We start from the raw sequence: 25,039 nt of genomic DNA, 5'->3' as shown, positions 1-25,039 counted from the left end.
CCCTGCTTAGGCTACTGCCCCTGCGACCCGGCTCCAGATGAGCAAAAGGAAAAGGATGGACATGAGTGTTTTCCCCCAAAGCATCTAATTCTTAAGATCAGTAATTAAGCTGTCTTACTTTACAGGTGCATTAGGGCGCTGTGTGACAGTCTTGTCACTCCTACATCTCTTTTTACTTTGTTTCTTAGAATTCAGACTTCCTGGCTCCTGGCTTTGTGAAGCTCTTTCAAAGTTTTCATTCCAGTCTGTGTACCTGATCACTTTCAAAGGAATGTTTTGGTTTTTTTTTCTTTGTTTGTTTTTGAGCTGTTAACACTGATCAAAACCGATCAAAACCCAAAAGAAAGACGTGGCAGCAGATGAACACCTGAAAGTAATTTCTTTAATAAATAGGAAAGAAATGTAGCAAAGACCTGACACAGGACCTTAGAGGTCACGAACACTGGATTAAAAGCAAAAAGTGTTTTCTGGTTAGCGCTACTTTCTCTAAGATGACTCTGTATGAGCCTTTCATTATTATAATGCTTTTCTACTGTAGCCGAGGACTCAGAATGCTTTATGCAAGCCACATTCATCACTCTTTCATACAGCACTTTATTCTACGCCTTTAAGTTCTTTCTAGCTTACACCCACATTCACACTCTGATGGATGGATTTGGAGGAATTTCGGGTTCAGCATCATGACAGAATAATTCAAAAAAGACTGAACAAGAGTGGCTTGTTCAAAGGGCTGTTTAAGAAAAACATTGTAGCAATCTTTAGGTTTTAAAGTTGCCTCCGAACAATGTCCTTTGGACAGATAAGACCACAATGGAAGCATTTGGCCATAATCCAATGCCACATTTGCACAGCATCTCAGCAGAAACACCTCATACCAGTTGTCAAGTACAGTGGTAGAGGGATGATGATTTGCAGTTGCATTGACCATGAAATCCTTTGCATAACAAAGCATTCTAAAGTCAAAGTGAGTGAGGCCATCTGTCTGACAGCCTAAAATGCTGTGCATAAAACTGAATGCCCACAAACCTCAATGACTGAAAACATACTGCAAGTGATTCCTGCTAGAGGAGAAACAGCAAGCTACTGAGTCATTGGGTGCACTCAATACTTCAAATTCTCTGTCTGATCAAAGATAAGAAGATTGCCCACATTTCACAAACAGAACACCATAAGATGCATTTTTACCCTTCGAGGATACGTTACATAGTCTGATGTCATGTATACTGTTCTTATAGTTTGAACATTTGAATGTAATAACTTTTAATAATATATGACTAAACTAACCAGATGGAGGTGGATGTTGAGTGTGTTAATATGCTGTGGAAGTCAAAGGCTACTTTGAAATCTTTAATTTTAATCTTTTTTCTTTTGTTTTTATTCAAAAGCAAAACATTTTATCACTAACTTCTTAAAGCTTTATTGCACAGATAAATAAACACACAAATAAAACACTGCATGTAAAGAACAGCACAGAGGAATCAGCTGCCATTTTACTATTTTAAACTTTAGGATTTCTGAAACGGTTGACTATAGTCAACCTCTCTCAGCCACCTCTGGCAGATGTGATGGTATACCATCACATCTGCCAGAGGTGGCTGTGTCAATACTGAAAGAAACATATAGAACACGCTTTTCTTCAATAAGCAAACAAGGTATAATTATCAAACTGGTCTAAAGTGTTTGAAAAGCAACTACAAAACACAGTTACAAAAACATGTCCAGAGGTAAAGTGGAGGTTAAGTAGAGGAAATTTAATAAAAGTTTGGAGACTGAAGGGGACAAATTGAATTAAAAATAAACATCAAACAATCCATCAAATGATTCCCACCAACAATATCTGGCTTTAAAAATTGTAGCTTTAAGTATTTTTGTCTTTAAAAAAAATCTTAAGAGGAACTCCGCTTTCTAAACCAGGAGGGAATAAGACCATTTCATCCTCTCCTAGTGGGCTGCAAGTCAAGTGTCCGCCCCTCCAGCATCATTAGATAATTCATTAAAGCCTTTTCATTGGAGGGGGACTGAAGATGATGATCTCCCACGTCACCGTGAATGTGATAGTAAATAGGTTTCTTCTGGGTAATAAGTTTGAAGTCATCCGGGTGTCACGGGTCAGCTCACACGTTTTATGCTGCGCTTGCGCCTGAGACAGCTGGGGACACATTTCTTCTCTGACTTGGCGCCTGGAGACGCTGGAGCCGGAGATGCAGAGCCCTGCTTCCTGTGGACACAGAGAGAAACCAGACACAGAGAAATGAGAAGAGGAAGTGTGATTGTTTGTTCTGGTGGTGACACGGGAGCATTTAATAATTAACAGCCGGCTCCTGTGGCCTCTGCTGGTAGAATCACTGATGTGATCACTGTCCAGTCTGGGGCAGCCAAGACCAGCACAGACACTGTGGTTATTACCCTCATGCATCAATAATGTAGTAATCATCCTAATGGGTGGACACACAAATCTGCATGCTTTTCATTATCACTAAAGAAACTTTCTGAACTTTGCTTCAATCGTACAGATACTGATAGTCAAGGTTGGTCTTTAGGCGCTGCAATGTGAAGCTTTAATAATAAATTGCATGCATCAGCCTTATGTGAGCTATTAACTGGCTCAACCTAACCCAAGCAAAATGGATGAATACAGCCCAGAATCCATTTATTAATGAATTACTGAGCACTCGTTAGTTAATATTTGTTGCTACATTATCACCAGACAGAAAGCTTTAACACCTACATTAGTTTTTCACTTATCACGCCATCAAGTCTCAATAAAATGTATTTAACCATAAGTGAAACCAGACAACAAATAAATGCTGTTAAATTGTTTTTGTTTATTTAAAGGTGACTTGAACATGGTTTGTCTTATATTATTTAAACATAGTCAGTAAATATTGCCCTTTAGTAAACTTGGCCTCATTTGAGACTTTTGACAGTTTTTAGAGGTAGCAGCGTTAGTAAGTACTCAGTTTGTTTTAAGAAGTCTTTTAGTGTTTGTATCCTTTGAAACATTTCTGTTCTGTTTCATGTCTTATAATTAATGAACCTTAATCACAAAAGATGATACTCAGAAACTCCAGGTGATATTATTACTATTATTTTTTGAACGCGTGCTACACAGTGTAATGATCACCAGGCCAAAAGCTTCACTTTGTGTTTACTGCTAACCAACTGCTGTTGGCAAACTATTATCCTAAAATAAGATACAGAATGCGATACACACTATGGTAACACTATAGGTTTTGGAGACTGCTGCTTTTTGGTGACAACATACAAATGAGGCTTGGACATTGCACATTGAACTTCAGGACGCTACACACACCCGTATTGACTCACCCAGTTTTACTATTACTTTACTTTACATGGAAAATACCTTACAAAATAAATAATATACTTTTTTAAACAAACAAACCGTAAAATAACATTTGAGTTTACTGCAAAATACCCAAAATGTTTACTTTATTAATAATTATCTGAGGATCATTATCTCATAGATTTATCATAATTTGTCTTTTTTTTGCAAGCAGTGCACACACCCCATTCAGGATATTACAAAGAACGCAAGCTTCAGGGACTAGTTATTTTATATACAATCCACACACCACATTGGATCAGCTGTGCTAACAAAAAGAAAAAAAAAGAAAACACCAATCAAAGAATACAGTCCTTCTCTAGTCCTACCATCAGCTGACTTACAAACTAGTATTAGCCTCTTTATTACAAGAGAGCTAAAAATGGCGCCAACGATTAGGCTAGCCACTTTCTAAGTGATCATTTATGATACTGCAATTAAAAATATCTCCTGCAACAAGAAAAGTATTTTTCTGTAGACCTCTATTATGAAGGAGAGGACCTAAAACCGCAAACAATATATTTTGTTTAGGCCAGATTTAGGTCATTTTTTTCTCCCTCTCTTTATCTTACACATAGGATGGAGGTTTTATATATATATATATATATATATATATATATATATATAAACCCTCTATATCCTCTGAATAAGAAATCGTTTTGAATTTGAATACTCAGTTCTCTTTAATTCTTCAGTGATTGCACCTGTTAGTATTTAAAGCTACAGTTACATTCATTTGAATTTTTAACTATTTTCTGTCAATCACAGCCCCGGTTATTGATCACAAACTAAAGATGTAAGTCACCTGGTGGGAGATGCAGCGGCAGCAGCTTCTCTGTTCCTGATCTGCTTCATCACCTTCAGCATGCGACAGATCTGCCGCAGGGTCATCTTAGGAGCGTGGCATGCCAGGCGGGGACGCGGGGCGCAGCGGGGACCCCGATTTGTGAGAAGCGACAAATAGTTGCCCCCTCTGGGTCCCCTTCCGAATAGCTGCAGGGGCTGAACGCTGGCATAGCAGGACACAAACTGGGATTCAAGGATGGAGAGTTTGTTATTTTTAGCATATGCACAAAGTATTTTCCTACAAAATCATTCAGTGTATGAATCATGTATTATAGCAGCTGTGTTCAAGTTCTTTTTATACCCAATCGTGTCACTGCCTGTTGTTTTACCCATCCCAACACTTTTGAGATGTGTTGCTCAAGATCAAATTCAAATTAAGGTAACGTTTGTCATGAAATAGTAAAATATGTACATTTAAACATGATATATTGTGTGAGATTATTACATTCACGAACTATTGTACCTGCTTTTTATTTACATTCTACACAGTCCCAACTTCTTTGGAACTGTATTTGTTATTTTTGTTCTGCTCTATTTTTGCACACCCTGTTATCTAACAAATCATTCAACTGCTGATGCATCATGGGAAATACAGATAAGTATTTAATTGCATCTCGCTATTGTTGGCTTCCCAGCCTGTTAATCTATTGGAGCATAATAGATACTGTAGCTCAGGCAGCGGAACACAATAGGACCACGCAATCTTGCCTCTGACATTCACACTTCAAATGTTACACACACACACACACACACACACACACACACACACACACACACACACACACACACACACACTTTTAATTAGCACAGGAGTGGCTGTCTTCTTGTCACTGACTTGATCGACCTCTATGTCAGAAACTCACACACAAAGGAGGATTGATCTCGCAAAGAGAATTCAGCTCTGCAGATTCATTTACAGGACTGATACTTGATCGCTTGCACTGGCCTACCAACAGTTCTTTATTAATGCAGGCATGATCACACACGCACACACACACTGATCATGCACAAAGAAATCAATACCTTTTCTATTGTCCTACAATATTTAAAATGGTATTACATTTGAATAACATTGAGGATGAAACAAAATTCCCATGCACTTATTCAGCCACTTTCACTGATTCTGCAGCACCACAGTTCATTGACACAATGAAGAATACAGAAATAACAGAACTGACCTATTTCTGATGATTAAGACACCTGCATGGACACACACAGACACACGTAGATACTCACAGGAACGACAGCAGCCATGGAGAACGGTTAATGTAGTCTGCAATAAAGAAATAAGCATGAGTGTGTGTGAGTGGTTTCCTTTTTATACATGGTGGCATGGCCAGGCCACACAACGAGCCAATCATACTTCAGAAACCACAGACTAACTCCACCCACACCACATCACTTCACATCACATCACAGTGAGGTCACTCTCAAAGCACACACACACACACCTGTTGTTTCATGTTACATAGACACCAACTATTATTGAGGACTCTTTTGTTTTGCAGGATATATTTAGAAGCAGCTGTTGTTCAGAGAAACATGGGATAAAAACATGTTTTAGAGCGGGGGGGGGGTTGGGGAAGAGTGACAGAAAGAAGAAATGATAAAACTGGGAAAAATATAGTGATGGAGACAGAAAACTGCTGAAAGACAAAAGACTTCGTCAGTGCGACCTGCCTTAACAATGCGCTGCACTGGTGCATAACATATCGTCAATCAGTAGGATCCTCATCACTGACAGGAAGTGACAATAAATGATTAGACAGGCACTGCAGCTCTGATGCGGTTTCTAGTTTACAGAGAAAACTGTCTCTTACACTTATTGTCTAAGCTCATTGAAATACTGTAAAAAGCAGGAGGAAGCATCACCACCACCAGATGGTGTGCTGCAGATGTTTACTACTAATATAAGAATACTTTTTAACCAGCGTATAGCATCAAGCCAGTTAAAACTGGGATATTGATCTGCTCGGTTAATTAGCAGAGGGGGTTGTTAATGTTTGGTGTTAATGAAATTAACATGCGGTAGGGTAGAGGGGCAATAACCCTCAAAGTAGAAAGGATTATACAGGTGGAGACCACTAACAGTTTTTCCCTCCTCATCTTTCTTTTTTGTTCCACTAGTTTTGTATCAGTGTCTAATTCCAGGTATTTTCTTTAAATCAACAAATAATACCAAAAATTAATTAATTAATCAATAAAGTACCACCAAAAAAATTACATCTCAATTTCTGCTTTTTTCATTTGCTGTCAGATTGTATGTAAAAATGTACATCCTTTTCATAGTGTGTTCATATGGTGAACATATATAATGAGGTGAGTGAGTGAGGTGAGTTCCTTATCTCCAGGTGTGCAGGATGCAAAGGCACCCGTGCAACAGAAGATGTGGTTATAACACTGAGAAAGTTCAAAAAAGGAGGAAAAAACGCAAATCTTTTACATAGAAAGAAAAAAATCTCACCTTTCCTTTTCTGACTACCGAAATTTAGTTTTTTGAAAATCTTAATTTAAATCTTAAATGTATTCAAACTCTCCAAAATGCCGTGTACGTGTAGCATTGTACATGTGCCATAACTAACTGCTATACTCATACCTGGCTTTATTCCAGTGGGATTCAATACCCCATTTACCTTAAATATGATAATGTTTGGAGTGTTTTTGAAAGAAAAGAAAGCTAATTATGGTGTTAATGTGTTATCAATCTTGTGCAAGCAATTTATACATAAATGTCGCTTTTTTAAGACTAAATCAACACTAGCTTACTGGAAAAACGACTTAAACCTGTTGGTTAAATCTTTTAACCTTAGTTAAAAGAAAAAGGCTGCTTTTTTTGTTTCCTTTATGGAAGATTTTGATTTAGTGAGTTAATAATCTGTTAAATTATGTGACCCCATCTTTATATTTTCTTTTTCACTATGTATGAAAGTTGCTAATATGTAAGAAATGTCTATTCTCCGAATCTGTAATATATGGTGCATTTTGTTTGTATGTTCATATTACTAATAAAAAAACAAAACAAAACAAAACTAACTGCTATACTAGCGCTGCCGTATTGTGTCACACTAAACGCATGTCAACAATTTATTTATTTTTGCTAGCTAAGAAAAAAATAATGATAATTTTAAAAAATAGCATGTGTAACTTACACATACTGGGAAATTATTTACTACTACTATTTATTACTACTGCTTGATATCTCTATCTGATAAGAAAACTATTCAATCAGATAGTTATTTGTGGTGAATGAAATACAATTATAGTTTCAAGCAGTTTTCAAACCTGTAGGTTTGCTTATAATAATCAGTCCGCTGTAACTGTATGCCAGGTGTTTATTAGCAGCCAACATGAACGTCCGTACACTCGTAACCGGAAGTACACATAACCCCTACAGAGAACCACAGCGACACCTGCTGGAACTCTCCGTAACAGCAGCAACAGGAGGCAAACATAACATTGCTGTTATCTACATCCCCCTTTTCAGTTTTTTTTTTCCTTCTTAGTTTTGCACTTTTCAGGCAAACCCAAATCAAACAACACCACCGTAATGGAAGAACTTATCAGGTTATGGATTACACAACAAAATGAAGGTTCAACTATCAAATGAAATTCACAGTAATCATTGTCATAACTGCGACAAGTATGCAATAACATAACACGAGATAAAACACATTTCAAAACAGAAAATACAGCACCAGTGTGCTTTTAATCCACGTATTTACTATTCGGTTTAAACACTCTACCAGATCTGGTTCGGTACAAGTTGTCATCAGAGCGTACTTGGCATTTTGTAGGTGTTATCATCTGTTCTGACTGCTTTGTGCCATGTTGTGGTGGGTCGAGTTGAACTTGAATTGTTTCATGTTTGTTGGTTTGTGTTTTTTTAGGTTCAGTTTCATCCGCTCGTCGAGACGTGTCCAGTTCATCTTGTGTTGTAGCGAGCTTTTCGGGTTGAGGCTCACTCACAGGCAGAAGATGTTGCCTGTTGCGCCTGTATTCTTTTCCACCCAACTCAACGACATAAGAGCGAGGTTCAGCACATACCTTACTTACAACTCCAATCTTGTCATGTCCTCTCTGTGTTTGTAATCACCACCTCGCTTGGTGTTAATGGACTGAGCAGCTTGCTGGACTTGTCGTAGTGCTGTTTTTGAGTTTTACGCTTTTTTGTGAGTTGAGTTTTGATAGTGGTTGTCACTTTTGCTGTTGGTGTTAGCAGTTTTTTGCACACAGGAAGGGTTGACCGCGTTCGTCTTGATAGCAGCCTCTGTACTGGTGTGCCAAGAATGTTGTCTCGTGGCGTGAAAGAGAAATAGAAATAGAAATCAGTTCCATCTCTTTTTGATGTTTCAAGGAGTCTTTTAGCACTCCGGACAGCTCTTTCACTGAGTCCATTTGACTGAGGGAACTCAGTGGCTGTGATGGACCAGGGAAGATCAGGAATTTGGTGTAGTTTCAGGGGTTGTTTTTGTTGGTGAGGCTTTAGACTGTTGCAAATGCTGCATGATTTGACTTTGTTCTCAATGTCAGAGTTTATTGTCAGCCAGAATACGCTGTCCCTTGCTCTCCTTTTTGTAGACTCCATGCCTGGATGTCCCTTGTGTAGTTCCTGCAGATAGGTATCATGTAGTGATGCTGGAACGATGGCTCTGTTGCCTTTCATAATGACATTGTTGTCGATGATTAGTTCATCGTGGTAGCTGAAGAATGGTTTTATTTCTATAGGCACACTACTTGCTTGTTTTGGCCACCCCTGCTGGATGTAGCGAGCAAGTGTCTGTAGGGTAGCGTCCTTTGAGGTGTGTTCGGTGAGCTCTTGTAGGCGTTTTGGTGAGATGAGCTGAAGTGACATTACCTCGAAGTCGCGCCTCTCTTCCTTTAGAGGTTGCTCATCCAGCGTTGGTGTGTGAGAGAGTGTGTCTGCGATGTAAAGGTGTTTGCCTTTCTTGTACACCAGAGTCAAGTTGAACTTTTGTAATCATGCGCTGTAGCCGTGCCGGGACTGTGAGGAAAGGTTTGTTTTGGATTGTGACCAAAGGCTGGTGGTCAGTTTCAATGACCACTGGCTTTCCGTAGATGTAGTCGTAAAACCTGTAACATGCGAACACTACAGCTAGTAACTCCTTCTCTATCTGAGCGTACCTTCTCTCCGTTGGAGTTAAAGTTCTTGATGCATATGCCACAGGTTTGTCGTCCTGAAGGCATGCAGCCCCTAGACCATGCTGGGAAGCCTCACATGTGAGAGTCACTGGCTTGTGCATGTCATAGTATTGAAGTACTGGTGGGCTAGTGAGGCATGCTTTAAGTTTGTTGGAAGCATCCTGCTGATGTTGAGTGAAGCTCCACACCACATCCTTGTGAAGCAACTGGCGAAGTGGTGCTGACAGTTCACTTAAGTTTGGGATGAACTTGCCCAGGTAGTTGATCATTCCCAGGAAACGTTGGAGAGACGTCTTGTCCTCTGGTGGTGGCATTTCATTGATAGCGGAGATTTTAGTTGGATCTGCTTTTAGTCCTTCGTCAGTGAATATGTGTCCCACATAGCTCACTTCTTTAAGTCTGAACTTGCACTGTTTTGGATTCAGTTTGAGTTTTACTTCTCTGGCCCGCTCCAGAACTTTTTTTAAATTTTTGTCATGCTCCTCTATTCCTTTGCCTCCCACTAGGATGTCATCCACAATCACTGCTCATGGATATCCCATGAATATTTGTTCCATGGCTCTCTGGAAGACTTCAGAAGCCGTGTTGATGCCAAAGGGCATCCTTAGGAACGTTTGGAGTGAGTTTCATTGAGTAAGTTACAGGTAAGTCACCGACTTCGTCTTTAAACAGGTCTGTGTATTCATGAAACACTTTCTGCGCCAGTGTCTCATCCTGATCTGTGTCAACCTGGTAGACTTCCTTGCTGAAACTAACCAGTTTCATTCGCACGCTGTCCTTTGATCCGATGGGTTGCACATCGTGTTTTACAACTTGGAATTGCAGGTCATATAACTGTCCAGCTAGCTTGCACTTGAGAGTAACTGTGCCTGTGGTCTTGATCTTCGTGCCTCCGAAAGCAACGAGATTTACCTGTTTTTGTGAGCTCGCTTATTTGGCATATACGCACCGCCTTGGCAAGAGTGAGTTCCGTCTCTTTAAGCAGGGAACATCTGACGCTGTCACTGGTTATACCACATACTAATCTGTCTCTGATTAACTCGTCTTGTAGTGCACCAAAGCTGCAGGTTCTGGCCATGTTCTTTAACGTGCTCACATATGCTTCAATGGTTTCACCGGGTTTCTGTTGTCTTTTGTTAAAGTTATGCCTCTCCATTATGACATTGGTCTCTGGGTTGCAGATCTCCCTGAACTTTCTCTTTAGACATGCGGGGTCTTCCCTCAATTCCGCGGCGACTTCTACTATGCCTTCAGCTGATATGACTGCGGGGGCATACGTGAATGATCGCTCTCTTTCAATGGCCTCTGGTCCCGCCAGATTGAGGAGTAAATAGGCCTTAGTCTTAGCATTTTTGTCACTGTGGGCAGCGGCGATAAAGATGTCATATTCGCGCTCGAACTTACACCAGTTTTCAATTTAATTGTAGAGCATTTGTCATATTGTCAGAATGCACATTGTCTGGAATATATGTGCAACAAGTTGTATTGAACAAAACACACAGTCCACCCTTTTCTGCCAAGATCATGTCCAGGGCAACTCTGTGTTGCATAACAGTTATTCTTATGGCATCAATTTCCTGATTTTGCTCTTTGTTGATGGTGGTCGATACATTTTAAAACAGCCCAAAACGATAATCCAATAGTCAGGGGGTCGCTGTGGTTTAGGACAATTCCTGAATATTGATAACCTAGACTGGCAAAGCTTGTTGTGCATGTCACTTGAGTCATGTTCATAGGTCTGCCATATAATATAGCATGCTGTGTTGTAGCAGGCATGTGTGAGCATATATAACAATCTTTGCCTTCTGTGCAATTATATCAAATCAAATCAAATCAAATCACTTTTATTGTCACATCACATGTGCAGGTACATTGGTACAGCACATGTGAGTGAAATTCTTGTGTGCGAGCTTCACAAGCAACAGAGTTGTGCAAAATACAATAATGTAAACAAGCAAAATACAAGAATGGCTACATCTGAAACTAATAAATATATGTACAATATATAATAGTATATGCATTTCTGGATGTGTATACTAAATATTTTTCTACGTGTGTGTGTGTGTGTGTGTGTGTGTGTGTGTGTGTGTGTACATATTTTACAAATTAAATAGAGTAAACAATAAATAAAATATATAAAATAAATATACAGAGTGAGACATGTGCAAAACAGTGGCATTACTGTACAGTATGGAGCGCATAATGTTAAAGTTCCAGTAGTGAAGCTGAGGTGTCTATGACGTGTTCAGCAGTCTGATGGCCTGATGGAAAAAGCTGTCTCTCAGTCTGCTGGTACGGGACCGGATGGTGCAGAACCTCCTTCCTGATGGAAGTAGTCTGAACAGTTTATGGCTGGGGTGACTGGAGTCCTTGATGATCCTCCCCACTTTCCTCAGGCACCGCTTCCTGTAGATGTCTTGGAGGGAGGGAAGCTCACCTCCAATTATCCGTTCAGAGCACCGCACTACTCGCTGGAGAGCTTTGCAGTTGTAGGCGGTGCTGTTGCCATACCAGGTGGTGATGCATCCAGTGAGGATGCTCTCAATGGCACAGTGATAGAAGGTCCTGAGGATGCGGGGGCTCATGCCGAATCTTTTCAGTCTCCTGAGAAAGAAGAGGCGCTGCTGCGCCTTCTTCACTGTTTTGTTTGTGTGTACTGACCACGTAAGATCCTCAGCCAGGTGTACGCCAAGGAACCGGAAGCTGCTCACTCTCTCCACAGCAGCGCCGTTGATGGTGATGGGGGTGTGTACTTCTCTGCACCTCCGGAAGTCCACTATCAACTCCTTTGTCTTTGCGACGTTGAGGGTGAGATGGTTGTCTTGACACCAGTGGGTCAGGGCGCTGACCTCCTCCCTGTAAGCTGTCTCATCACTGTTGGTGATAAGACCCACCACTGTAGTGTCGTCCGCAAACTTCACAATGATGTTGGAGTTGTTAGTGGCTGTGCAGTCGTAGGTGTAGAGTGAGTACAGGAGAGGGCTATATTATCTATACCAGGCGTTGTTCATCCAGGGATGGATGTGGTCCTGTGTCACTTCAACCAGGTGTGAGTTGTCATATGTCCATGCCCTCCTATGCAAGTTGGCTTCTTGATCCTTTAAGTGCATCAGGGTCCATGCTGAAGGCAGCAGGGCCAAGGTGGTAAACAGAATAATCTTCATGATTACCAGACACACCGATTTACTCTGGTGAGTAGACTACAGGCGAGAAGTAGAAGGCGGGATATACCCAATCAGCCCTCCCTTCACCTGTAGATCACCAAAGAGTCGGGGTGGTGGTGTCTTTAGGTTGTGCTGTCACTCACTTCCACCTTTTTTGCAATAGCTCTGGTGGATCCAAAAGGGCCTCTCAGCGATTTTGCAAGCTGTTGGTGTCATTAGGAGTACTTGGTATGGACCTTATCGCCTGGGTTTAATCTGCAAGAGACTTGAGAAGCGTCGCACAGCAGTTCAAAACAATTACAATCTACAAACCCTCTGTAATTCAACTAACTTTTGATCTAGAATGTAGCGTCATTCACACAATAATTTCATAATCCTCTCACACACACTGCCTTTTAAATAAACTAAACTCTTTGCATTTTTATCTATTTCAGGCATTTTCTGAGTCTCTGTTTTATGGTACCGTTAGTTCTCTCTACTAACCCTGCACTCCATGGGTGATAAGCACAATGATTTCTTATGCTGAATCCTAGTGCTTCAGAGACCTTACTGATCACATCATTGACAAAATGTGTCCCATTGTCTGATCTTACCAGAGAAGGGATACCATATGTTGGAATAAAATGATTACATAAACATTTTGCAATGGAGATTGCCTTGGCTTTTTACTGGATATATCTCTGGTCAGTTTGAAAACACATCTATGATCACTAAGGCATATTTTGATCCTTGACATTCATTCAATTCAATAAAATCCATGTGGATGGTGTGGAGAACTGGCCTCTCTTAGGTCTTAAGTTTCCTTGTGAGTTGTGTTTTTGACAGAATAGGCATGTTCTTACAAATTTTTCGCTAAAGTTTCAAAATTTATAGTGTAAAAATTTATAGTGTAAAAGTGTGTATTGTTTATCTATACTATATTTCCCTCCTGTTGACACATGTGTTACTTCATGTGTCACTACAACCGCTGTCCTGTGTAACGACTCTGGTAATATTGGTTTTCCATCACAGACCATTAAGTCATCTTTCAGTGGTGCTCCACATTTCAGCCACTTGTTTTGTTCAGTGATTGTTGCAGCTTTTTGTTCGTCTCTTAGTACGTCAAGTGGTATTTGTGTACAACGTTCGGATGTTAGAAGCGTTATCATTTGTTGTGCAGCCTGCTTTGCTGTTTGGTCTGCAAAGTTATTTCCTTTTGTGACAACGGAGTTGTCTTTTTGATGTGCTGCACATTTGCAAAGTGCCAATTGTTTTGGCAAGGTGATCACTTCCAATAAGAATTTTAATAAGCTGCCGTGTTGCACTGGGTTACCCGTAGAGGTGACCATACCTCTGTTATGCCAAATTTTTGCAAAGTGGTGCACTGCTGAAAAAATAAACTGGCTGTCAGTGGATATATTTATATTTTGGCCTGTGTGCAATTCATATGCACGTATGACTGCATACGTGCAGCTGACTCTTTTACTGCCTCTGCTGCGGCTACGTAGGCTTGCACATGCAGGCAGGCCTGACGCAACAGTCTAATTTACACGAGTCTAAGTTTCACTAGGGATGCTAACGAGCGTTGTTTTTCTCCAAATGCCTGTGCTATTACAGCTTTCAGATAATGAGCATGTGTAACATGCTCATCAACTTAGCGGTGTCCACATATTTAATTCAGCTTCTCAATCCTGTAACTTTAGCTGTTGTCTACAGGGTTTGGCTTATTAGTTGTTATTATAGATGTGCTCTATATCTCAGTAATATTTTATCTAGGATAAATGACAGGTTTTTAAGCAGGTTAAGTGCCTCTATGCACTTAATTAGTTTAGATGGTTTCTTTATTTTCTTCATCTCATATGTCATTATACTGAGTTTGAGCAAACCTTAAGCTTGATGCAGACTACTGCATATCAATCGTCCACCTCACATCATAACTGACTAGGTTGCTTCTTATTATTAATATTATATCATTATTAATATTATCATCTTTTTCTTTCTATATGATAACAATAGTATATTACAATATTTTATTAGTGTATATCACTATACTACTACTGAGCCAATTTAATAGTTAGGATCATCTTACTCAGCAAACAGATAATTTAGAATTCATCCAATCTGTGCAAATTTGCTTTTTCTCTGAACAGGTTTGTGCCTACCTTTTAGACTGGTCTTCTGTTTGCCTCATCTCAGATCCAACCTTCGGTCACATTCATTCTCTCTGTTGCATGTCGAACCAAGCAGTTTATTATTATATATTTTATATTTTATTTTGTATCCATCAAGGGCTTCGGGTGATCTGCAGTTTCACCCTTTCCCAAGCTTGAGACATTTACCTTTTCACACACTTTCCTTGGCTGAACAATGACACAGCCTTAATGTACCTTATGCATCTCTCTATTTATTTAAAAGGTTCTCGTGTGAATTATTTCCTTTTATTCATTTTATACATTCTGGGCATGGCCGTCATGCCAACTATGTTTCATTGTTAATATCAGTTTACAGGTTGTTATCCTTCCTATTATTAGTTTCAATACGTTAAAAATAAATTCTAATGTAATTTTGTCTTTATTTATTTTATTTTTGTACTTCTTATATTTATATCTATTCGGTGGGGTCTGTTTCCAACCTTTTTAAACTACTTTAAACTACTTTGATCTCTAGTTTTCATTTAATAAGGGTTTTATCAGTCACTGCACTGTAGCGTGACCTGATGCTGATTTTACTATTAAAGTATCTTCTGAGAATTGTACTTCCTGTGGTTTTCTGTTCAAAACAGTTTTACATACTCCTGTATCACATAACATCTGCACTGGTTTGTCATTTACATATATTGTCAGTGTAGGTTTGCCTTCTACTTCAGACACTAATTGATAGACATTAAATACTTCTGCGTCACTTTTGTCATTTTTATTTGGCTTTTTCTCCTTTAGTCATTCATTTAAATACTGCCGTCTGTCTGTTTTATGTTTGCAATCTCTGGCGAAATGCCCTTCCTTGCCACAATTCCAGCACGTATTATCTCTTTCTTCACTTCTTTCGCGTAAGTCTGTCTGTCCTACGTATCTCTGGCCCTTTCCTCTAAATCCTCCTCTTCCTCTGCCTCTATTTCCTCTCCTCTGTCCCTGTCTGTTACCTTCTAAATCCTCCTGAAAATGCGATAAACTCTGTTTCTGGATCTAATGTGAAAGTACCTGTGCTTGCAGTTTTTTTTTTCTTTATTACACGGAGCGCGTGCTCGGCATGTTGCAATGCGTCGGCTAGTGGTCCCGTATTCATTGTAACCCAGTGTTTTTCAACGTGGGATTTCACTGAGGGTAGCAGGCCATTCAGGAATGCATTTTTTAGCTGTTGTTGGTAAGGACCGTCAGGACCTTCATTATAATCCATTCCTGAATGTTGCCTAAAAACCGGACGCAGGCGATCTAAAAAATCGGACGCTGTTTCATTTTCTTTTTGCTTCACTTCGCCAATTTTGCCATAGTCAGCCTTTGGTGTCACGATCTGGTTACAGGGACTCAAACGCAGAGCGTTTAGGTGTCTCCAAGGTGTAGTTTATTTACAGTGCCAGTGCAATATATGTACAGTGAAGGGATCCAAAACTCCAGGGAATCACAGGGTAGCTCTCTCACACTCGCTCACGTCTTCTTTGCTCACACTCACACACGTTCACACGGCAGGGAGGTCGCAGGTCCGACTAATCACTAATCACAAATCATGAATTATGAAGCACAAGTCCACAGGAGCTGTGAGAACACTAACGTCAGTAGTACAATCATCCAGCGACGAGAGGATCTGTGTTCCAGCCTCAAATAGTGCTCCCAGTGATGACAGGTGATTGTTGTCAGGTGTGTGTGTGGGCCAAGGGCGGGAGCCCACAGTGAGCTCCACCCAGGCAGAAAGGGAGAGAACAGAAACAGCAAATGTAGCCTTGTGGGGCCGACCGGGCAGGCACGGAGACCATGACACTTGGAGCTAATCGTACTCTGATGCGATCATATAAATTTACGACGGCGGTTTCTAGGTCTTGACTTACAGGTGCTAAGGGCGTTCCATCAGTGGCACTACCTGTGAAATTTCCCCTAACCGTTCCCATTTTTAAACCTAGTACGTCTTGTATTACTTGGAACATTTCATGACCATTTAAATACCACTGTCTTCTGATCTTTTCTACCGCATCTCTCCAGGGTATGAAACCTTCATTAAGAGGGGGAACGTCTTTTAACACATTTTGCCTATCTTTTTGTGACCACGGCCGAAACACGAATGTATTTGGGTTATTATCATGTTGTGCCCCTCCATCTACTTCACCTTCCCCTGTGGGTTGGCCGTATCTGGGGTTTGGTACTACTATCATGGGAAAAATGCCAGGAGGACCAGGTGGTTCGACATCACCTCCCATATCTCGTCCGTAGCGATCTTTTCCTATTTTTTCTGTGGATTTTCACCTAGTGCCATTTTATCTAACATGTTTTGTGCCTCTGCATAAAGACCAGATTGAGGTCTAAACAGATCACAGGATAGTTTAAGGGGGGTCGCAGCAGCGGGAGTGGGGGTTGGCTTCACAGCAGCAGGAGTGGGGGTTGGCTTCAGTATTAATGCTGCTCCAAAGAGCGGTGCATATGGTGGGGGGTTTGATACTCCTGCCTTTTCTTTTTTCTTTTCTTGTTTCTTTTGTTTATTCTCACATCGTCTATCTGCCTCTCGCTTCCATACTTGGAAATATTCTAATTCTTGCGTGCGTTTTCCTTTTTTCTTTAAATCTTTTGTCTCTCCTAGTTCTTTCAGTAATGCTCCTTTAAGTTCTGATAGTGCAGATGGGCTACATTTTCCTTCCCAGGTGGAACATTTGGTCTTTTTAGGTTTTCTCCATCTTTGCACACTAATTTGTCCGGCGCCTGGACATTTTTTTTCTTTCTAACCACTGTTCGTCAACAGTAAACTTAGTGGGCTGATTACCCATTAAAACAGAACTGCAGAGCTTTCTCTGGTATTAGACTTAAAGAGTGGTTACTGACTACGCCCTTCTCCTCCACTCTATTTAGTGGAGCGGTGTTAGTTTTATGAGGCGGAACTCAACCCTTCTCTTTTGTCACCAGTACTTCAGCTACTGACAGGAAATAAAATAACAATAACAATGAGAGTGATTCAGCAACGTATTGTGCTGTTTAAATCAATTCACTCTCAACACACAGAAAACACAAACATTTACACAGAGATTTACACAGTCACGCAGACCTTTTCGGCAGGTCAGTCTTAAAAGTTCCCAATTTAAAATCCTTTCGGCAGATTAGTCCTCTTTTTACAGATCCGTGCAGTGGATCAGACTCATTAAATCCTTTCGGTGGATTACTCCTAAAACCTTTATTTTGAAAATCCTTTCGGCGGATTACTCCTAAATTCGTTTTATGCGAGTGTAAGTTACCTTCCCAAGATTCTCTGGCTATGTTGAAAGTCAGCCACTGGATCCCAACGTCGTGGACCACTTAATGACACTGGCCAGAACCCGAATTTCACGTCTCTGGACTTTCACTCCTACCTAGAAGAGGCTGTCGACAGACTTTCAGTGCAGTTTCCACGACGCCAGGACACAGCGACCGATGCTTCCTATCCGGCTCGAAGGACCAAGAAAATGTGAGGAGAAAACTGTTTAGAAGATAAAGAAACTCACAACTCAGATATCTATTTTTTACATGCGCATGGGCGGTCACTGTTCGATCTGCTCTACACCAGATGTGCACAGCAGATGTGACTCAGAAAAACCGCCCAGGGCTTTCAGAGCATTCTTTATTTATACTTCAAGCAAGTTTCCACAGCAGTAGGAGTGGCATGTATGGAACTGATCATATCTCCTTAAGAGAACAGACCTTTAGCTTGTCCGTTGAAACAGGAGATAACTTGGTATGTATAGAAAACAAAACATTCCCTTATAAGGAGAGAAAGAGAGAGAGAGAGACCGTTAACTTGTCTGTTAACACAGGAAGTAGTATCGTATGTCACAGCATTCCTCTGCACATATGTTTTCACTCCCTTTCTCTGTGGTGGTTCCAATTCACAAGCTCTTCTTCCTTTAAATGAAGCTACAAATAAACATAATCACAAAACTCAAAAATCTTTCATCAGATGACATTGGAGAAGTTGTATTACCTCAGCTGAATGAGAAATCACCTCAAAACCTTGAGCCCTCAAAGATATCCTCTGCAGCTTGCAAGCCTAAAATTACAGGTGATTCAGAGGTCAAAGAGTTGAAAAATCCCACAAAAGATTCTTCTGCAGATGACAGAGTGTCTCAGCAGATGTTAAAAGCTGAGGATGAAAGACTCAAAACAGCTGTAGAAGTTCTGGCCGGTAACCTTATTACAGTTTTTTCTGAATGCTTAAACCCTAACTGTGATTCCTGTAGCACAATCTCTAAAACTATTCAGACTTATAGCAAAACCACTCACTGAGTTTGCAAAACTAAAAGCACAAAAACTGCTTTGCACTCAGTTTGCAATTTTGTAACACACACTTTGCAAAACTGTAGGCACAATTCACTGCACAACACTCAATTACCAAATTTCCAACACACTCCTAGCAAAAGTATACACATGTATGGCTATCATTAACACTAATTTGCCAACTGTCTGGCACACTTTCACATGTGAAAACTTTTTTAGATAATTCGTTCACTTTGCAATCAGCCTAAGCACTATAATACAGGTAAGCTGTGTGTGTGGAGTACAATGGAGGGAGCAGAAAGAGTGAGAAGTAGAGGAGGCCGAGGAAGAGGATGTGGAGGTGAAGAAGTAGGATGAAGAGGACGACAAGGACAAGGAGGAGCAAGAGGAAGACGAGGAGGGGGGAGAGGAAGATGAGGAGGGGGGAGAGGAAGGGTAGGAAGAGTAAGAAATAGAATTGCTGATGACATCAGAGCTACAATAGTGGACTTTTGCAAGAGAACTACAATGTTTTGATTATTGGGTGACAGGTTTTCTTATTTGTGTGAAGAGTTTTGCAAAATTAGCCACTAGTTACAAAAAATGTGCTTAAGCAATCAGAAAAAACTGTAAGTGGTTCTTCTGCAAAATGGAGATGAAATGCGACAAAGAATTCTGCCAGTCACTAAAGAGGTTGTTGTTCGTGAAATTCTGGGCTGAAGTTGAGGGGAAAAACTTAAATATAACCCCAGAAAAGATTATAAACCTGGAAAAGAAAATTTACAAAGCTCTCCATAAAGATGTGCGCTTGACTCCAGCTTTACTATTAACTCTAACAACGGAGGGTCAAGCACTCTTTGAGGGGGTGCTTAGTTTTTATTTCAAAAAGTATCTTTTCCCAAAAAAGAAACCATCTATAATCAAACGTTTTTTCTCCACAATACGCAAAGCCATCTTTTCATGTTTCTTACCCAACAGTCACCCTCAAGTAACTGCAGCCATGACTTTCACTTTTTTTTAAAGTTGAAATTTAGGGCTTCACTTGTTTAAATTCAATTGGACACAAACAACTGATCACCTCAAATTGGCCAGTAAATTTTAAATATAACCCAAAAAATAACTGGCTAAAATAAAATTGTAAAAAGAACTTCTCCCCCAGCCAGTCGCAGCAGATGGCTGTCCCTTTTTGTGCCTGATTCTGCTGAAGGTTTCTTCCTATTAGAAGGGAGTTTTGCCTTCCCACTGTTGCCTTGTGCTTGCTCAAAAGGGATTTTTGCTGGGTTTTTTCTCTAACACTGCAGGGTCTTTACCTTTGCAGTATAAGAGACCTTGAGGTGAAAGTTGTATTTGGTATTTTTTTGTTCAGATAATAATACCAAACAAATTATTCATTAATCAATAAAATACCACCAAAAAAATGACATCTGAATTTCTGCTTATTTCATTTGCTGTCAGATTGTATGTATTGTACTTATTCTATTGTATATAATATTTTATTCTATTTTGCATAGTATGTTATTCTATCTTATCTTATGCTACTGTATTGTTTTTTTTCTTTTTCTTAATATTTACTGCTCTTAACTTGTACTTTCTGCAGTGACCAAAAAGCTTCTTTTGGTCACTGCAGGCCTAATAAAGGCTTATCTTATCTTATTGGTAGTGTAGTGGTGATTCCATTGTTTGTCCAACCAAACATCCAATAATTTAAAATCAACAAGTCACTGCTGCTGTAATTCTTTGTACGCAGGCAAAACAAGTACAATGTCCAAAACTTGAAAGTTGCATTTTATGATTTATTTATCCAGTTTGGCAAGCAATAAACAAAAGACCAATTTTTATTGTTTCCTGCTGCTTCTGCTGTTCTGGTAAAAAAACAAACAACATAGACCCACCCCAGTGCATACTGGTCCTACACCAGTCCCTTTACTTATAAAAAATGGCCCTACACTTCTTCCTGGCTGACTTAACAAGATAAACAGCCAAAAAAAAAAGAAGGGAAAAAAAGAACCCCGCCGGATCAGGGAGGTGTGGAAAGCCAGATCGGGCGCCCCCCTTCCGGCTCTTCTCTCTGCTCTCTCCTATCTTGTCCCCTTTGTCTTACTTATTTCTATCAACCTTTTCTATCCTTTTGAAGGAGTTAGGCTCCATAAATGCTAAAGAGGTAAGTATTATTTCTCAGTTGCAGTGAATAGAAAATTAAACTGTAGGAAACTTAACAGAAGAATGAAGAAGAGAAATAACAAGTCTAGTCCTTTTTACTGAATCAAAAAAAATTGTAAATAACCCCAAAATATAAGTAAGCCAACATCAAAATTTCAAAATAATAAAAATAAAAAGCTCCAACAGGTAGAAAATAAAGAAAAAGAAAATCATGGAAATTGGAGAGGATTGGACCTGGAATGATCAGGTGTTAAATGAGGGATTTCCTCCCTATGGTGAGTGAGTGAGGTGAGTTACTTATCTCCAGGTGTGCAGGGCGCAAAGGGACCCCTTCAACAGAAGATGTGGTTAAAACACATCACACACTTCAAAAAAAAGGAGGGGAAAAAGCACACCTTTGGCAAAGAAAGACAAAAAAAATCCCACCTTTCCTTTTCTGAAAACAGAAATTTGAATTTAAATCATAAATGTATTCAAAATCTCGGTTTTTAGTGATCCAAAATTGCCGTGTACGTGTAGCGTTGTACATGTGCCATAACTAACTGCTAGCGCTGCAGTATTGCATCATACTATGGTTTATGGTTTTAGTTATTACACTTTTCAGAGCAGCTGGAAAATAGACTAGTATTACAGTTTTTTCTGATTGCTTAAGCACATTTTTTGTAACCATTGGCTAATTTTGCAAAACTCTTCACACAAATAAGAAAACCTGTCACCCAATAATCAAAACATTGTAGTTCTCTTGCAAAAGCAAACACAGCTAGATTAACTCTTCACACCTTCGTAAAAATGGTGTTTCCGTATCAAACAGTACACACAAGCCATCATCTACTAAGCACACAATGCGCCAACTGCACACTGATGGTATGAATACAAAACACATCTGGCTTTTGCTTTCTCTGTGCACAAGGTAGGCTATGTCAGTTTGAGCTCATACTTCTGTCATAGATCCATAAGCATAGAGGGATCCAAACTTCAAGTACTGGTGTACTTGAAACACATCAAAACAAACACAAGTGTTTATTTCCAAGTATAGGATTATTTGCAATCGCCATAATGACTATATGGGTTACTTGGTCTGCAGTGAACATGCTTCCTCTGCCCCCAGCATCTGGTCATCTAGCAATTCTGTAAAGTAACAATTTCAGTATTTGTACATCAATGGTATTGGTGTGTTTCTCATTGGCATATGGCAGTGCTACAAATCTTTGTGCGAAGTGACTGTACTAACCGATTCTCATTTCAAGATGTCCTTATGGTACTTGCTACAGTGTAGCGGCTCGAGTTAGGCTGGTCCCGTTGGCCAGCTACCCTCAGGGTCATTCCACGGTTGATTACATGGTCCACTATTGTAGCTCTGATGTCATCAGCAATTCTATTTCTTACTCTTCCTACCCTTCCTCTCCCCACTCCTCATCTTCCTCTCCCCCCTCCTCGTCTTCCTCTTGCTCCTCCTTGTCCTTGTCGTCCTCTTCATCCTACTTCTTCACCTCCACATCCTCTTCCTCGGCCTCCTCTACTTCTCACTCTTTCTGCTCCCTCCATTGTACTCCGCACACAGAGCTTACCTGTATTATAGTGCTTAGGCTGATTGCAAAGTGAACTAATTATCTAAGAAAGTTCTCACATGTGAAAGTGTGCCAGACAGTTGGCAAATTAGTGTTAATGATAGCCATACATGTGTATACTTTTGCTAGGAGTGTGTTGGAAATTTGGTAATTGAGTGTTGTGCAGTGAATTGTGCCTACAGTTTTGCAAAGTGTGTGTTACAAAATTGCAAACTGAGTGCAAAGCAGTTTTTGTGCTTTTAGTTTTGCAAACTCAGTGAGTGGTTTTGCTATAAGGCTGAATAGTTTTAGAGATTGTGCTACAGGAATCACAGTTAGGGTTTAAGCATTCAGAAAAAACTGTAAATAGGAGCTATATAAAATAGTATAAAATAGTATGGTACTCACATGAGTATCCATACACATGAGTACCTTCCCCCGGTGTTTTCCGCTTCTTCCGTCGTGTTACCTGTGTTCAAAACTTAGCTGACAGTTAATGTTAATTAACTGTCAGTTACCTGTTAATGAGAGCTTAAAATTACAGTATTAAATATCACGGCATATCTATGTATGTTTTTATGTTTCTTAACTTTGCATTGGCCTAGGGGCACTGTGAGGACCAATACCTATATGGGATACAGATGTTTTATAGAAATTACACATTCGACAGTTGAGTCGAGCATCGAATTGCGTCACACTGCAATGATCGCAGCGTATGTTTTTGTATGCCTCCTTTACACTGGCGCACGACCTTTGCAGATGAAAATGAAAAAAAAAAAAGTCCATTTTAATCACGTGTGAAATGACTGATTGGAAATTTTCATCTGTGAGGTTCGTTGTGCAATTTGATGTTTTCCTGCCCCCTGCTGGTATCTCACCCCTCTAACAGGTCAACACATATCGAGGGTTGTAGTCCCTTGTATAATAACGCTGTTATAAATGCTCGGATTTGCTTTTTTATGTTCTTAGCTGGCCATATTATATAGCAGACTCCAGTGTATAATGTCTATTGTATAGAACGGCTTATTTTACTCTATTGAAAGATTAAATATGAATGTTATTGTTTTGTTCGCTTGCATGTACATGTGCCTGGTCTGTTGTTGCAGACTGATGCCAACAGCTATGCAGGCAATTTTTTTCATTACCGCCTTTGGAGATGCCTTTGAGCAAGACCAATACCACTAATGAGATTTCTAAGTTTAGGTGATGCTTTTAACTAAGTGGTGTCTAACTCGAATAGAAGTAGTGCACTGTACTTCAAGCACTCCGTCATATATAAAAGTCCTGCATCCACAAAGTTTCTTATAAGGAAAATAGACCCAAAGTATTAAAATGATAAAGCATTCAATGCAGAATAACGGCCACAGATTTTAAAACATTCATTATCAGGCATGACATACCCATCATCAGCAAAGAGTCATATGACGCCACTATGAGTCACAGAATAGTTTAATTGCACTTCATATTTCGATCACTTTTTCCACCGAGGTTTTGACACCGTTTTAACCAGAGGTGGGACCAAGTCATTGTTTTGCAAGTCTCAAGTAAGTCTCAAGTCTTTATCCTCAAGTCTCAAGTCAAGTCTCAAGTAATGTCAGGCAAGTCAGAGTCGAGTCTCAAGTCACTGGTGTAAAAGTCCGAGTCAAGTCACAAGTCTGAAACTTTGAATTTCAAGTCCTTTCGAGTCTTTAAAAAAAACAAACGAAAAAATAATGTTGCAGTTATATGCTAAATGTAAATATTAGACCATGTAATTTTAAAATCTGTGTTTTTCTCAACACATACAAAATAGTGAACTTAGAAAATATACACAAATTGTGAAATTGCACCTCTTTAAAATGCAGCTCAATTAAACTTAGCTCCAAGAATAATTTTCACCGACAGTTCTGAGATACGCTGCATGTTATTCTTGGATGCGGTTGTAGGACCAGCTTTAAAATCGCATGACAAAAATATCATACACATTAAAAAAAACTGTATCACCAACGTAGCCTGGAAAACATTTGCTAGTTGGATGAAGTCAGCTATCTCATCCTAGCATATTTATATGCATATTTATAATTATACGGTTCTTGGAGTGAGTGCATACACTCATGAAGTTTAGTAACTTCCGGTCACTGCAACAAGCCCAGGTACAGTTTACCGACGGATGGGTGCAGGACCTTGAAATGCACCGTGTAGAACGAAAGACCATCGTACGTATCATAAGTTTACCAGTCTCACAAATCGTCTTCATAAATACACATTCGTTAACCGTTTATTAATAGGACCTTTGAGCTCAACGGTAATTAATTAGTAGTAGAAATAATTTCTGGTACCCATCACAGAAATGTAGCAGTGACAATAATATTGTATGCTGTAATCGTACTGGGCAATTAGTGATACAAAAAACCTGTTTTATCCTGTGAATAAAAGTAT

The 25,039-nt window shown here is 39.8% G+C and overlaps 1 protein-coding gene across 3 annotated transcripts; it reads right to left on the bottom strand.

Moving 5' to 3' along the window:
* Positions 1-1,407: 1,407 nt before the first annotated feature.
* On the bottom strand, positions 1,408-17,979 carry LOC146571323 (uncharacterized). 3 transcript variants are annotated; one of them, XM_085281280.1, is made up of 4 exons: positions 17,921-17,979; positions 5,426-5,462; positions 4,149-4,372; positions 1,408-2,218 (listed from the first exon to the last, which is right to left on the bottom strand). In XM_085281280.1, exons 2-4 carry the CDS (start codon positions 5,441-5,443, stop codon positions 2,110-2,112), a joined length of 351 nt encoding a protein of 116 aa, XP_085137406.1. In that variant the 5' UTR covers positions 5,444-5,462; positions 17,921-17,979; the 3' UTR covers positions 1,408-2,109. The 3 variants fall into 3 exon arrangements, with proteins under 3 accessions (XP_085137406.1, XP_085137405.1, XP_085137404.1); XM_085281279.1 differs by lacking the exon at positions 17,921-17,979 and adding an exon at positions 7,970-9,074; XM_085281278.1 differs by lacking the exon at positions 17,921-17,979 and adding an exon at positions 7,472-7,534.
* Between the last annotated feature and the right edge of the window lie 7,060 nt (positions 17,980-25,039).

The sequence above is a fragment of the Mchenga conophoros genome, linkage group LG7, assembly GCF_057382185.1.
Source record: "Mchenga conophoros isolate Kocher_MC1m ecotype Shallow Benthic linkage group LG7, M_conophoros_male_GT1.1, whole genome shotgun sequence".
In the NCBI taxonomy this organism is placed as follows: Eukaryota; Metazoa; Chordata; class Actinopteri; order Cichliformes; family Cichlidae; genus Mchenga; species Mchenga conophoros.
The sequence above is the reverse complement of the archived record's forward strand: the minus strand, read 5'-3'. Positions and strand labels throughout refer to the sequence as shown.

What these genes read in the sequence shown, in the direction of transcription:
- LOC146571323 (XM_085281280.1), bottom strand. An exon ending in GCCGCTGCATCTCCCACCAG is followed by an intron (nt 2,219 to 4,148) that starts GTGACTTACATC and finishes CTGTGTCCACAG; the next exon opens with GAAGCAGGGCTCTGCATCTC.